We start from the raw sequence: 13000 nt of genomic DNA, 5'->3' as shown, positions 1-13000 counted from the left end.
TTTGAATTTTAATATAAATTATTGCAAAAATTAAACAATTTTAGCATCTGAAAATGCTACCAATCCTTCTATTTTTACATAGTTTATCGATTTTTTGAAAGACGATCTTTCTATTCGATCGAAGGTAACGGCCCCATTGTGGGCGTAATAAAGATGAGAGAAAAAAATTAAAAATGTACCAAGTAAAAGAAGTATCTTATATTATTTATGGTATGGTGTTTATTTAGTTTATAAATTTCAACAAGAATTGCATTTCCAAAGTTAACTAACATTATTACTTTTCTCTGAATGCCAAGGAATTATTCAAATGACTCTGATTTTCATCTTTTAAGAAAAAAATTTTAATAAATTGTCTGCTAAAGTCTACAGTATGTTTGTATCTTCAAATAATTCAAGGAAAATTATAATAAATCTACAAGAATTAGGAAGAAAATGTATGAAATTAGTTTTAATTGAAGTTTTTGTAATTAAATTGCAGACAAATTTTTAAAATGAATATCGTTAAAAATTATGAAATATTGGTGTAAATAAAAATGTAAACAAATTCTGGGTTTAATAATTTTATTATATTATATAGTTTTATTACTCACTTAATCTATTAATATCCACGACGAAACTTACTGAGGAGTACAATGACAATAATTTAAGCTGTATGTATAATATATAAAGTGTTCCACAATGTGCGGAATAATACTTGTATGTATAAATATAATCATACATATTAATATATAGATAAATTTGTGTATAGATATAGAATATATATCTAAAAAGGGGGTTAGATTGAACAGTCTAATTGGTAATACCATCGACTTTTAAGCTTTTGCACCGTTCTTTATCTTGACTATTATCAGGAGGTTCACATTCAAAACTTGCCAAAGCTAAAGCATTTTCGTTATGAACGGGTCCGTGTAAAAGCATTGAAAGTACTTTCGGGTCCTTTTCAAAAGGACATTCTATTTGTTTCCATACCATAAATTCCGTTACTTGTTTTGCTAGCTGCCAGAATTTTTCAAAGTTTATGTGACCATTTGGTAATCTACAAAACAAAAATTAATTATAATTAAAAATAAATCGAATATAAAAAGATTTACTTGTTGGAACATCCTTGATTTAAAAAGTATAAATCTTTCACCAATAAACTAAAGAAAGGTATCACAATTTTTTGTTGTTGGTCAGTAGCACCTTCACTTCTCCACATTGCTGCTTTTAATGTGCTTCTGTAGCTGCTAAAGTTGTTACTTGGATCCATTTGATGTTCCAAAATAGCAAACTTTCCAGATTGAATTTTACTCCACTAAAAAAAAACAATAATCTGAAGTAACCTTATAATAAAAATAATAATCAATTACCGTCTTCTTTAATCTGGCAATCGGAGACATATTCAAACCAGCAATAATACCCATCAAGCTATTAAAATTCCCGATATTCAAACATTCCCCACCGACTTCAACCCAATACTCAACAACTTTAACACGTTGTTTCTTCTTTGGACACTAAAAAATGAATCAAAGTTATCCCGAATCCTCTTAAATTATTAAAAATTTCTTTAATACCTTGCAAACTTGTGTGGCAACGAAATAACTTAACCTATTAAACCATTGTACGTAGTGCTCTAAATTGCGCGTTTTCTTCATATCCCGAAAAGCGTTCTCCAAAAAAAGATTTTCTTTGGCAAATGCCTGAACGAATTCTTCGGGGCCGATAAACGATAATCGTTCGAGTTCAATGTGCGTTAATTGTTGTGCTAGAACACCCGGATTGGGACATAATTCCGTTATATCACCGGGAAGTCCTTCGATTGATACCATTGGCGTTTCAACTGATTTGTCGTAAGCTTCCAGGGCCGTCAATTTTTGAAGGAGATTGTGCAAGAGGTTGGAGACGTTTGCACGTAATGATGAGTTTAATGTGCAACAATACTGAGTGAATGTTCTTACATATTGCATAACTCGTTCATCCCTGAAAAGAAAAATATATAAATTTACTTAAAAGTTTATAGTTTAATTAATATACTCATAGGAAATTAAATAATCTATACAAATTTAATGTGTAGCATAAAATTAAGGAAATATACAATTAGTAAGATGATCCGTGGATATTCGCGAAATAAAAAAAAACGTACGTATTAGTATTTATGCGTTTATCTTAAACGGAGTTTCTGTAGATGTTTATTATAAAGCAGTTGGATCGTGAAGCAGGAGTCTATTTCGATGAAGACTATAGATAATTGCTGCTGAGCTAAAAAAAACTGCATGCTTGACACACCAGTTGTAGGAGATGATAGATAATACGTGTAATATATCTAATGTTAAACTTAGAGTTTAATATATCGGTAGACGTGATTTTAAACAGTGTAAGAACTGGTTTGGTTTATTTGTTTGCGAAAAGTGCAAAAACCATACTACAAGTAAATAACTAATCTATCAAAACTGAAGTCTCTGGCTGCCACCACACATCATGAAACTGGGCCGCCTATAACAATACACCAAAATATATATTTATTACTACTACATATTTATTATTGAGACACCTTCTTACTTTTCTCTTCATACCACCTTTAAAAGGTGTAACGAAAATCTGCGTTGTAACACTCAAAGGACTTAATATGAGGACTTTCAAGAGCCTAATTATGAATATTATGGAGATTATTAACCTCATTACGAGTGAAAATCCTTTCATCTACCCATATCATTTGACGAAGAACTGCGGGTAATCTCTACTGTGTCTAAATATACATCAAAGTAGGCAATCTACCGTAAAACGTATGCGTTAAATCTTCCTCTTCATTGCATCATTATGTGTTTCTTTGAATACGAGAAATGATTTCTCAAATGTGGAACATTGCCCCTCTGATTCCTTATCACGCCTTAACATTGTATTAATTATGTAATCATATTAACAAACAATTGGAAAGTCTCGGAAAGTTAAGTCTTCGAAAAAATAAAAATATGTTAATTTTCTCTCTCTTATCTTCAGATTTTTCTTTCTCTAGATCCAATGACGATTTTATCCGTATAGCTGATAGATGATTCGTTGATGTTATAACAAAATTTTATCGTCATATGACCAAACTATCTGTTTTCGAAATCTCATTTATCCCAATTTTGGATCCTTTCAGCTTTACTTTGAACTTAAAAATGAAGTTAGGAGCCTTATATTACATTATATATTATACCATAGTATTCCATTTACTTAACGGGCTATAAATTATTTTTCGACCATCTTTGTCAAATTTTGATCGAAAATATTTGATGCAAAACATCTTTGTCGAAATGTAAATAGACTAGAAAAGATAATTAAAGAATTTCTTGAAGATGAGTTACAAGTAAAAGATGTAGAAACAGTCCTTTCTTTAAGTAAGGATACATTTATAGTAAAGAAAGATTTATTCAATAAGAAAATAAAGAAAGCATAAAGTTGATGATATGATGTTCAGACATATAAACAGGTCGATACCATTTGATGAAATGATTATGGTACAGGTACAGATATATAAACCCATAATTTCATTTATGGGAAAAAGTTGTAAAGTGTGTTTTTCTTTATTACAGGAAATAAAATGAAAAAAAAAACGTTGATGACGAGTGTAGAGAAAAGGTAAAGTTTGTTATAATTGTGAGGAAATATATGATACATATGTAATAAATTAGTGATGATTGCACAGCAGTTGTTAACTATTGATAAAAACTATTCTTACCACATAAACCACAATTAATGGGTTTTAAACCAGAAAAATGCGATATTAAAAGAAACAAAAGATTTTTTTATTATTTTGTTTTTGTTATTTAATTACAGACGAGGATGGGAAAATAGCATTGGAACAATTAAGAATTAAGGAAACGAGAAGCTGACTATTATGAAAGGGAAATATAGGGAAAGTCATTAAATTAGTGTTATCAAGAGAAATTCTATCACTGCGTGACATCTGCGTTTGGATTTATATTTATATATTGAACATTTCTTCAAACGTGACATCTTTTAATAACAATAGGTGATGGATACAGTATTGGTATATACTAGTGGTGGAACGGATATCCGTCTTTGGCCGGATATTAAAAATCTATTACTTAGTACTCCACCATTCACAGGAATTAGTATCTCTTTTAGGTGTTGGAAACTGCAGATAATAATCAAATTCAACCCCAATAGGACTTTTTTCATTGAATACAATTTTATTTGTATCAGGTTTGTCATTAGCAACCTCATCGTAACATTCCCAATATGATATATAAAATCTCTTCTTGCAGTTTCGTCTAGTTTTCTTCTCTTCGCTTGTAATTCATCATCACATTCCTAACAGAGCTGTCGCTGTTATCAGTTTCGATTATTAATTGAAGTATCCTCTTTTTAATGCAACAAGCCGTTTTGAATAATCGCTTTTAGTTTTTGAGAAATAAATTTTTGAAATGATCGATAATTTTTTCGAATTTTGCAATATTCGCCGATTAAGCTTTAAAAATTCGTATAAAATCGATTTCTTGGAATATGAGTATGAAAATTTCCCAAAATGTTAATAAAAGTATGCTCTTTCCAATGAACCAACATGTTGTGAAAAATAACTTTTAGTTTTTGAGAAAACAGTATTTGAAGTTTTGATAAAATTTTCGATGTTGCAATTTTCATCGATAATTTTCAAAATTCGCTATAAAATTAATTTCTTGAAGGATCCCTGTGGAAATATCACCAATTATTAATTAAAGTATCCTCTTTTCAATGCAACAAGCCGTTTTGAAAAATCACTTTTAGTTCTTGAGAAATAAATTTTTGAAATAATCGAGATTTTTTTTCGAATTTTGCAATATTCGCCGATTAAGCTTTAAAAATTCGTATAAAATCGATTTCTTGGAATATGAGTATGAAAATTTCCCAAAATGTTAATAAAAGTATGCTCTTTCCAATGAACCAACATGTTGTGAAAAATAACTTTTAGTTTTTGAGAAAACAGTATTTGAAGTTTTGATAAAATTTTCGATGTTGCAATAATTTTTAACGATAACTTTCATAATTCGCTATAAAAGTAATTTCTTGAAGGATTGTTGTGGAAATATCACCAATTATTAATTAAGGTATCCTCTTTTTAATGCAACAAGCCGTTTTGAATAATCGCTTTTAGTTTTTGGAGAAATAAATTTTTGAAATGATTGATAATTTATTCGAATTTTGCAATTTTCGCCGATTAAGTTTTAAAAATTCGTATAAAATCCAGTTCTTCGAATATGAGTATGAAAATGTCGTAAAGTGTTAATAAAAGTGTCCTCTTTCCAATGAACTAACCCGTTTTGAAAAATAACTTTTAGTTTGTGAGAAAACAATATTTGAAGTTTTGGTAAAATTTTTAATGTTGCAATTTTCATCGATAATTTTCAAAATTCACTATAAAATTCATTTCTTTGAGGATCCTTTTGGAAATATCGCCAATTATTAATTAAAGTATCCACTTTTTAGAGTTGCTTCGTTAGTAAAAGTTCATTTTGTATCTTGGATCCAAATAAGTTGACATATCTTATCAGCTTTCTTATTTATTTCATTTTTATTCAAATATCGTAATAATGTGGCAATGTAGGGTATCACTTCAGAAATGCACCAGAAATTATAACCATAATGGCCGGATAGATATGCCGGATAACCGGATAACCGGCCGAAGGTATCCGGCTTTTCGCAAAATCACCATCCGTTCCATCACTAGTATATATGTACATACCTATACTAAGTAAGGTAAATACACCAACTTATTCCAAAGACATAAACAGATGTCAGCGAAACAAAACGAAACACCTCAATCGAACAAAACAAAAAAAAAGAAGCAACAAACAGATTTAGATGATGGCAATGATTACATCAGATCTATAAAGTTGTTGGATTGGGTTTTTTCGTTCTAGCCACCCCGACAACTTTTATAACTGCCTAAGTTGACCTTTATGTGCAATAAACACTTTAATATACAAGAACAGAAACAGAAAAATTCTCAATTCAATAAATTTTCCTCAAAAGAAATGGGAATAAAATATGTTTAAAGTAGAAAGTGTGTATTATTTCACAAATTACTAAATTCAATTTGGAGATCATATAACTATCTAACTAAATGCAATTCGTATTTCTTCATGGCATGTGAATTTCGCGATATTTAACTGACCAAAGATCATTTAAAGCTTGTAACGTAGACATCAGACATGGATGAGGGAGTGATGAAGAACAAATGCAATAGCAGATCCTTTAGTGGCAGATCAATTGCCGATCCATAACTAAGTAACGAATGTCGTTATGTAAGTCTTTGAACTATTTATCGCCGAATTAGAGTATTTGGTTTGCAATCCCATCGGCAACATCTTGTGTAACTACTAACGACTTAACAGTGACAGCAACGTTTGAAGTGGTGTAGGTTGCGGCTGTATTGGAACCTCGAGTGGCATAAGATGGCGTTCATTAATGATTCCCAATATACCAACATACCAATAAGCATAATGCACGTTCTCGTATATCAAGAGGACGATAATGTGATATTAAAACATTGAGTTTTATATAACTAAAATCGGTTTCCGGTAACCAATTAAAAATAATACTTTGTTTTTCTTCAACATGCTACACCAAAGCAATTAAGTTTGATTTATGTAAAATACTAATATCGTCAATGAACAAAATAATATTGTTGTTATTCTTTATTGTTGATACTTAATAGCTATTTTGAGAAAATATATGTTTAGTCAAAATGGATAGAGATCGATTTCGGAAAATTCTTCTTTCTGATTATTATTATTATTATACGTATAAAATTATTACTATAAATTAATAGTATCGTATTTCTAACAAATTTATTCTCAAAACATCAACGATTCTTTTAATACAAAATTTTAAATCGAAAATTATTTTGAGCATAACAATAATTGGAAATTGTGCCAAGTGAAACATACCAAAATAAACAAAAAGTTTCTTGGAAACTATGCAACTTGGACGCACTTTAATAAAAAGAATTTCGAAAATCTTTTCTTTCTCTTTATTAAGTTACAATAATTACACAACGAAAGTCATTTCAAAGAAAATCTTTTCTAGAACAATAACATTTTAAAGGCGCTGTATCTTTTTAAGTAAAGAATTCCATTAATCCTTTTAAATTTTATGACGTACGTCTAAAACTCGTAAAGATAAACATTAATTAATCCAATGCATTAAAAGGAAAGGACACAGACGCGTACCAACGACTTTCTTAAAATATACGAAACATCTGCAGAATTAATTTAAAGATAAATTAATTTGCTATGAATTGAATAACAAACACCCAAATCAATCTAGTAATTGGAAATATTACATCACCACATCTCATTATAATTTAATGGATTCTCTAAACGACGTGTAAAACCTGTAAAATGATGATCGATTACGCAAATTTTTTTTGGGAACTCGTTTTATAATAAACACGTAATAATAATGCACTCGTCGGATTAACATTTTGTCCCGATTACCATTTTATTACAGCTTTATGGTAATAGGTAAGTTATATCATCGTAAACACGCGGGCGTCCAATCTTATAATCACGTTTATTATACTGCATTATTATTAGAACACAAACCTTGATACTCAATGCGTTTAGTTATTAAAACTTATTTGAAAATCTCCTGACATTTACACACATATAAAACTTTCTGATGACTCATACTAACATCACCTTAAAGTTAAATGAACGTTTAAATTTAATAGTTTCTTTTAACATGATTGTTATTCATAGATGTAATTTCTTGTCCGTAATCTTTTTCATCTTTACTGGGAGTTATTTCTAGTATTTCTTGTCCATGAAGTTTTATTACGCATATTAAAGACAAAGAAACTATATTTATAAATTTAAATTTTTAATTAAAAATATTTTAAGTGGTTTAGAGAATAAAATTAAAAATTCATTAATTTGATGTATTATTAATATACTTCTTTTTCCATTAAAAAAACTTGACTTAAGCAGTTGGTATTCGAAAAGGAAATGTATGTTTTGAGAGATAGATCAAAATTTAAAAAGTCATTAAGACACGAATTATACATCAAATTAAAGCTAAAAAAATATATCTTCAGATAATCTATTCTATTCACGCAACTTAAGACGCTTGGTAGCTCATGTTAAGGTTGTTGTTTCTGCTATATGTTCTGGCTACTTGAGTAATATTAATTCTTTTGCTACAATACAAATCGCAAAAATATAATTTAATTTAATTCTGCTTAAGATTAATTTCAAGGTAAAAAGTAAAAACTGGTCACTTCGAACCAGTTTCTGAAGAAGGTTGCAACATGGCATCCGAAACGTGTAACATTTTAAAGTTTCTAGTGTTGGTTCTAGTTTTAGATGTAATTTTAGTTCAATTAACACCGGCCGTGAAAGTAAAAAACTTGAAAATTTAAAAATGTATGTTAAAAAGACCTACAAATACTAAAATGTTCAAAAAATGCATGAATTCATTAATAATATTGCATTCTAATATTGAAGAAATGGTTAATATCGATTTATTTTAATGGCTCCTATCATATAACACAAGCCATTAGATCCAAACCAGGATACCAGATGAGACCATAAAATATTAATATAGTTTGCTATACTGATGACACCATTTTAAATGCAAATAACGAAGATGACCAGCAAAGCTAGGTCAACATAACAGCTAAGCTGGTGTATCAATTCAACATAACAGCTAAGCTAAACAAAAAAAAGCAACATACTATGAAACAAATAATAGAGTCATCGAATAGAAGTCGCGCAGTGTGGCATTGTGTAAATAACCAATTGGGTAAAGGAAGGAAGCAAACTAGTTTTCTGTTGCGTTCGGATGATGGTCATATGATTAGCGACACTGCGTAGATCTGCTCAACATTTTCAAAGTTTTTCACAACATCTGTTGAGGAGAAGGTAGAGTTGATTTATGGCCCGATGAGGGATGTATCTTGCACCGTTGGTAGCTCTGTACCCAATAGCATATTTTTGTATACTATATCCTCCGCAGAAATTCTAGCGGCCATCAAGCGCTTAAAAAACGTACGTTCGACGGGTTGCGATGGCATCGGTGTGAGTGTAATTAAGTATGTAGCGTCTTGTCTGGTCGAGCCCCTTAAGCATGTATTTAATTTTTCTGTTTGTTCTGGAATCTTTCCTGGGGCGATGAAAATTTCTCGGGTCATTCCAGTTTTCAAGGCTGGTGATCCTACAAATGTCAACAATTTCAGACCAATAGCGATAACTAGCGTTTTTTCAAAGATATTTGAAAGCATCGTCTCGGAGCGAATTTTGAGTTTTTTGGACAGGTTCAATGTTGTTAGTAATGCTCAGCATGGTTTTAGGCGGGGCCTGTCTACAGAGACTGCGTCATTGAATTTTATTGAGTTCATCTACGATAACCTGGATAAAGGTAATTTTGCTGTGGGTCTGTTCTTCGACATGTCGCGTGCGTTTGATTCGCTGCCACTAGTGTACATCATGCAGAAATTGTATGCTTTGGGTTTGCGAGGCACGATTTTAAATTGGCTTCAATCATTTTTGGAGGAACGAAAAATAAAAGTGGTCCTCTCTGGTCAGGAGTCATCGGAATCAAATGTTTTACTGGGAGTTCCCCAGGGCTCAATCTTGGGCCCATTAATTTTTCTATTGTATATAAATGACCTTCCTGAGTATCTTTCCGATGTCCACATAGTCATGTATGCCGATGACACGTCAATTGCCCTGGCGTCGAATGATGCTGATATGCTTTTTTCTAAAGTCAAGCATACCGTTGAATCATTTGATGCTTGGTGCAAACAAAATCGTATTGTTCTTAATCTAAAAAAGACCGTGTTTGTAAATTTTCATAAGAGGAGAAGGCTTCCGCAAGCCGATGATATCATTCTAGCAAATAGCTGCAAGTTTTTGGGTGTCTATCTAGACGAGCAGCTAAGTTTTGACAAACATGTTGATCATCTGGTTTCGAAATTGAACTCGTCCTTTTATGCAATTCTGAAGTTGAAGGGATGCCTCCTGCTATCGGGATTATTAGATGCGTATGCTTTCTGTTATTCGCATCTCGAATACAATATATTATTGTGGGGAAGATCGACGGAGTGGCGGCGTGCCTTTGTAGCACAGAAGCGCATTATAAGATTAATCTTCGACCTAAACTGCAGAGATTCGTGTAGAGATACATTCAAGGCCAATTCGATTCTTACTCTTCAAAGTATATATATATATAAATCAGTTGTTCATGTGCGGGAGCATGTCGATAGATACCCTGTCATGAAACACATTTACGAAACTAGATCTGATAGTTTGGTGTGCTTGGGTCATCATAAGACGGCTTTCTTTGAAAAGAGTCCACGGTATGATTTCCCAAAGCTCTATAATAATTTGCCATCTGCAATTAAAAAAGCTGATACGCTTAGCTCATTTAAACATAAAGTAAAAATGATGCTTGTAGAAAGGTCGTTTTACGACCGCCAGGAATACTTGTCATTTAATTTTAGTATTAGTCCTAGTCAACTAGCATAGGTCATACTTCATAATTTAATTTCTCTCTTTCTTTGTTGAATATTGTGTATATTGTGTATTATATATTGTATGTGGTTTGAACTTGTCACATCTACTATTTGTAGCCAGGTGATTAAATAAATTATTATTTATTATTATTGTTATTATTATTATTAAATGTATGGTAATATCAAGATGTTGAAGTTACAAGCCATCGTGGTCTATGTAGAGAAATATATGCACAAGTCATAAAAATCGACACTGGTATATAGTGGGTTGTCTAAGAGATACTGTATGGGGAAGCAAATGCATTCGTGTAGAAGGAAAAGCGAAAATATATAAAGCCATGGTACGATCCATTCTAACTTGACCGAGGTACTGAGAAGACAGTAGGTACAATCAAGAGTAAGCACAAAATAAGAGTGATGGAAATGCAAGTTTTAAAATCTATTTTAATATTATATGTTATATTATATGTTATATTATACTATCTAATATTATATGTTATATTACGAGATAAATAAACCAACACCTCCATTAGAGAAACATGTAACAGATACCATTTAATGGACAAAAACCAGAAGAAAGAATAAGTAAGAAGAGAATTTGATAGGCTCAGAGCTGGTTCACTTCATCAGCGGAATAAAACCCAAATCACGGTTTGACAAACAGAATTGTCCCTAGTCGACAATAGAAGGTTAATGTCCATCGCTATAATCTTCACAGTGTATTCTTTTTATCTACTTACTCTTTGTTCTTTCTCATCATAGTCACGGTAATATAGATGAAATCTAATTTGGCTCAATAATTCAAGTATCATGTTATCAACAGTAAAATTACACACATTATAGCCCATAATGTTTCCAGTAATTGGTTGGAATTATTATATTTCGTTAAGCAAAGTTTACAATAAAATATCCAACAGGCTTATTCGTGAGTTATATGAGTCAATCAAAAACACAAAATAATTGACTAGATATCGTTAACAACTTCATAAAGATAGCAAAATATATTTAAGTGATTAACGAAAAAATTACAAAGAAATGTGCAACAAAACGAAAGATTTTGAAAGAAGAAGAAGAAAGTCAATTGGATTAAAACTGCAACAAAAATCGACAGAGAGAACTGCCAGTTAAGTTGTCACAAGAATAATTAGAGTAAATAATCAAATTTATGCAAACATGGAGAGACTCGAGAAGAACTGAAATGTTCACATTCAGTAATTTGAAAACAACTGTATGGAAAATACCTAGGGGGTCGTATGATCATGGCCTTTCCATGTTACAGTTGCCTACAAGGAGTTTGTCGAAATGTTAACTTTAACCAAGTAAGCAGCATCCAATTGACATTAAATTCCAAATCCTCAAAGCAAAATATTTTCAACCCAGAAAGATGCAACAATTTAAGCTTGAAAAGCAAATCAAGAAAAAATCCAATAAAAACTAGTTAATACCAGTTGGTATTAAATGCGCTACGATTCATCCGTCACTGTTCATTATTCCACAGTAGTAACTCGTCCTTGAGAAAGAATATATGAAAAATCACCATAACGAGAACAACAGCTGCAAATCGTAATAGACAACTGCACTTCACCGGTTGTACGTTGAGGATCATCACGACACCAATCACCAGGCAAACAGCTATAGAAACTCGGCGTGAGTGTTAGTTAATTAGTTTTCGGCCAAAGTTGTTCGTTATTACTTTTCACTGGTATATACCACCTGTGATATACAGGCGTGAGCGTGTTGTAAACTATTTATAAGGTCTCGTTTTAGTTGTGACTACTATTACGCACAGAAGATTTTAACGAACGCCATTTCCCCTGAATTTATTACTACAACTGAAAAGAACTTGTTATTCAGAATGAACTCGGATTGTTTGTCAGTTACCAATTCGATTAGTAGCTATATTGGACAGCGGCCATGATAATCTTGTGCGTTTGGATGTAAGTTGTGTTGCTCAATCTAACTTATTCTATTTGCGTGTACCTTAGCATCTCGCAAGGCTAGATTTTTATCATTTCATTTTTGCAGATGAATACCCAACACTTCCAAAGATTAAAGAATTCAACAACTTGTTATAGTTATCGTACTTCTTATTAAGTTTACTCATTCAACATGTTTTTGCTTATATTAAAAGTAAAGGGTTTTCGTGTATTACAAGCACACTCATTTATTAGTAGATCTGGATCCTAAGCTGGAATTACTAAAGTGAAACACGCTATCCCAACAATTTACCAACTTTCTAAAATTCAGTGAATTATCATCGATAGTCAATGTCTTTCTTCCAATCCATAATTATTCACTATTGTGTATCGAACTACTACTAAATGGCTGAGAGTAATAATGAGAGATGATGGTACCTGAAGATCTTCGGTTCGAAGATACAAAAAACTTTAAATTGTTTATCAAATTTTGGAAAGGTTAAAAATAGAGTTTTTCAGTCCAAAGAGTATGAAGAAAAGGTTTTGCATGACTTCATGGGATTTCTGTGACCAAGTTGAACTGATTGCACAACGTCTGTCTCATGAACAA

The 13000-nt window shown here is 31.4% G+C and overlaps 1 protein-coding gene across 3 annotated transcripts in view; it reads right to left on the bottom strand.

Annotated features, from left to right (window-relative positions):
* Positions 1–544: 544 nt before the first annotated feature.
* The window catches only part of LOC111416328 (ras-GEF domain-containing family member 1B-like), a 116704-nt gene continuing 104248 nt past the window's right edge, over positions 545–13000 (bottom strand). For all 3 annotated transcript variants that reach the window (XM_023048312.2, XM_023048321.2, XM_023048329.2), the window contains 4 exons: positions 1554–1959; positions 1350–1493; positions 1092–1294; positions 545–1036 (listed from right to left, as the gene is read on the bottom strand). In XM_023048312.2, the coding sequence (XP_022904080.2) occupies positions 790–1036; positions 1092–1294; positions 1350–1493; positions 1554–1959 (1000 nt within the window). In that variant the 3' untranslated portion in view covers positions 545–789. The remainder of the gene's footprint in view (positions 1037–1091; positions 1295–1349; positions 1494–1553; positions 1960–13000) is intronic.

Source organism: Onthophagus taurus, chromosome 1, assembly GCF_036711975.1.
Source record: "Onthophagus taurus isolate NC chromosome 1, IU_Otau_3.0, whole genome shotgun sequence".
Taxonomy (NCBI): domain Eukaryota; kingdom Metazoa; phylum Arthropoda; class Insecta; order Coleoptera; family Scarabaeidae; genus Onthophagus; species Onthophagus taurus.
The sequence above is the reverse complement of the archived record's forward strand: the minus strand, read 5'-3'. Positions and strand labels throughout refer to the sequence as shown.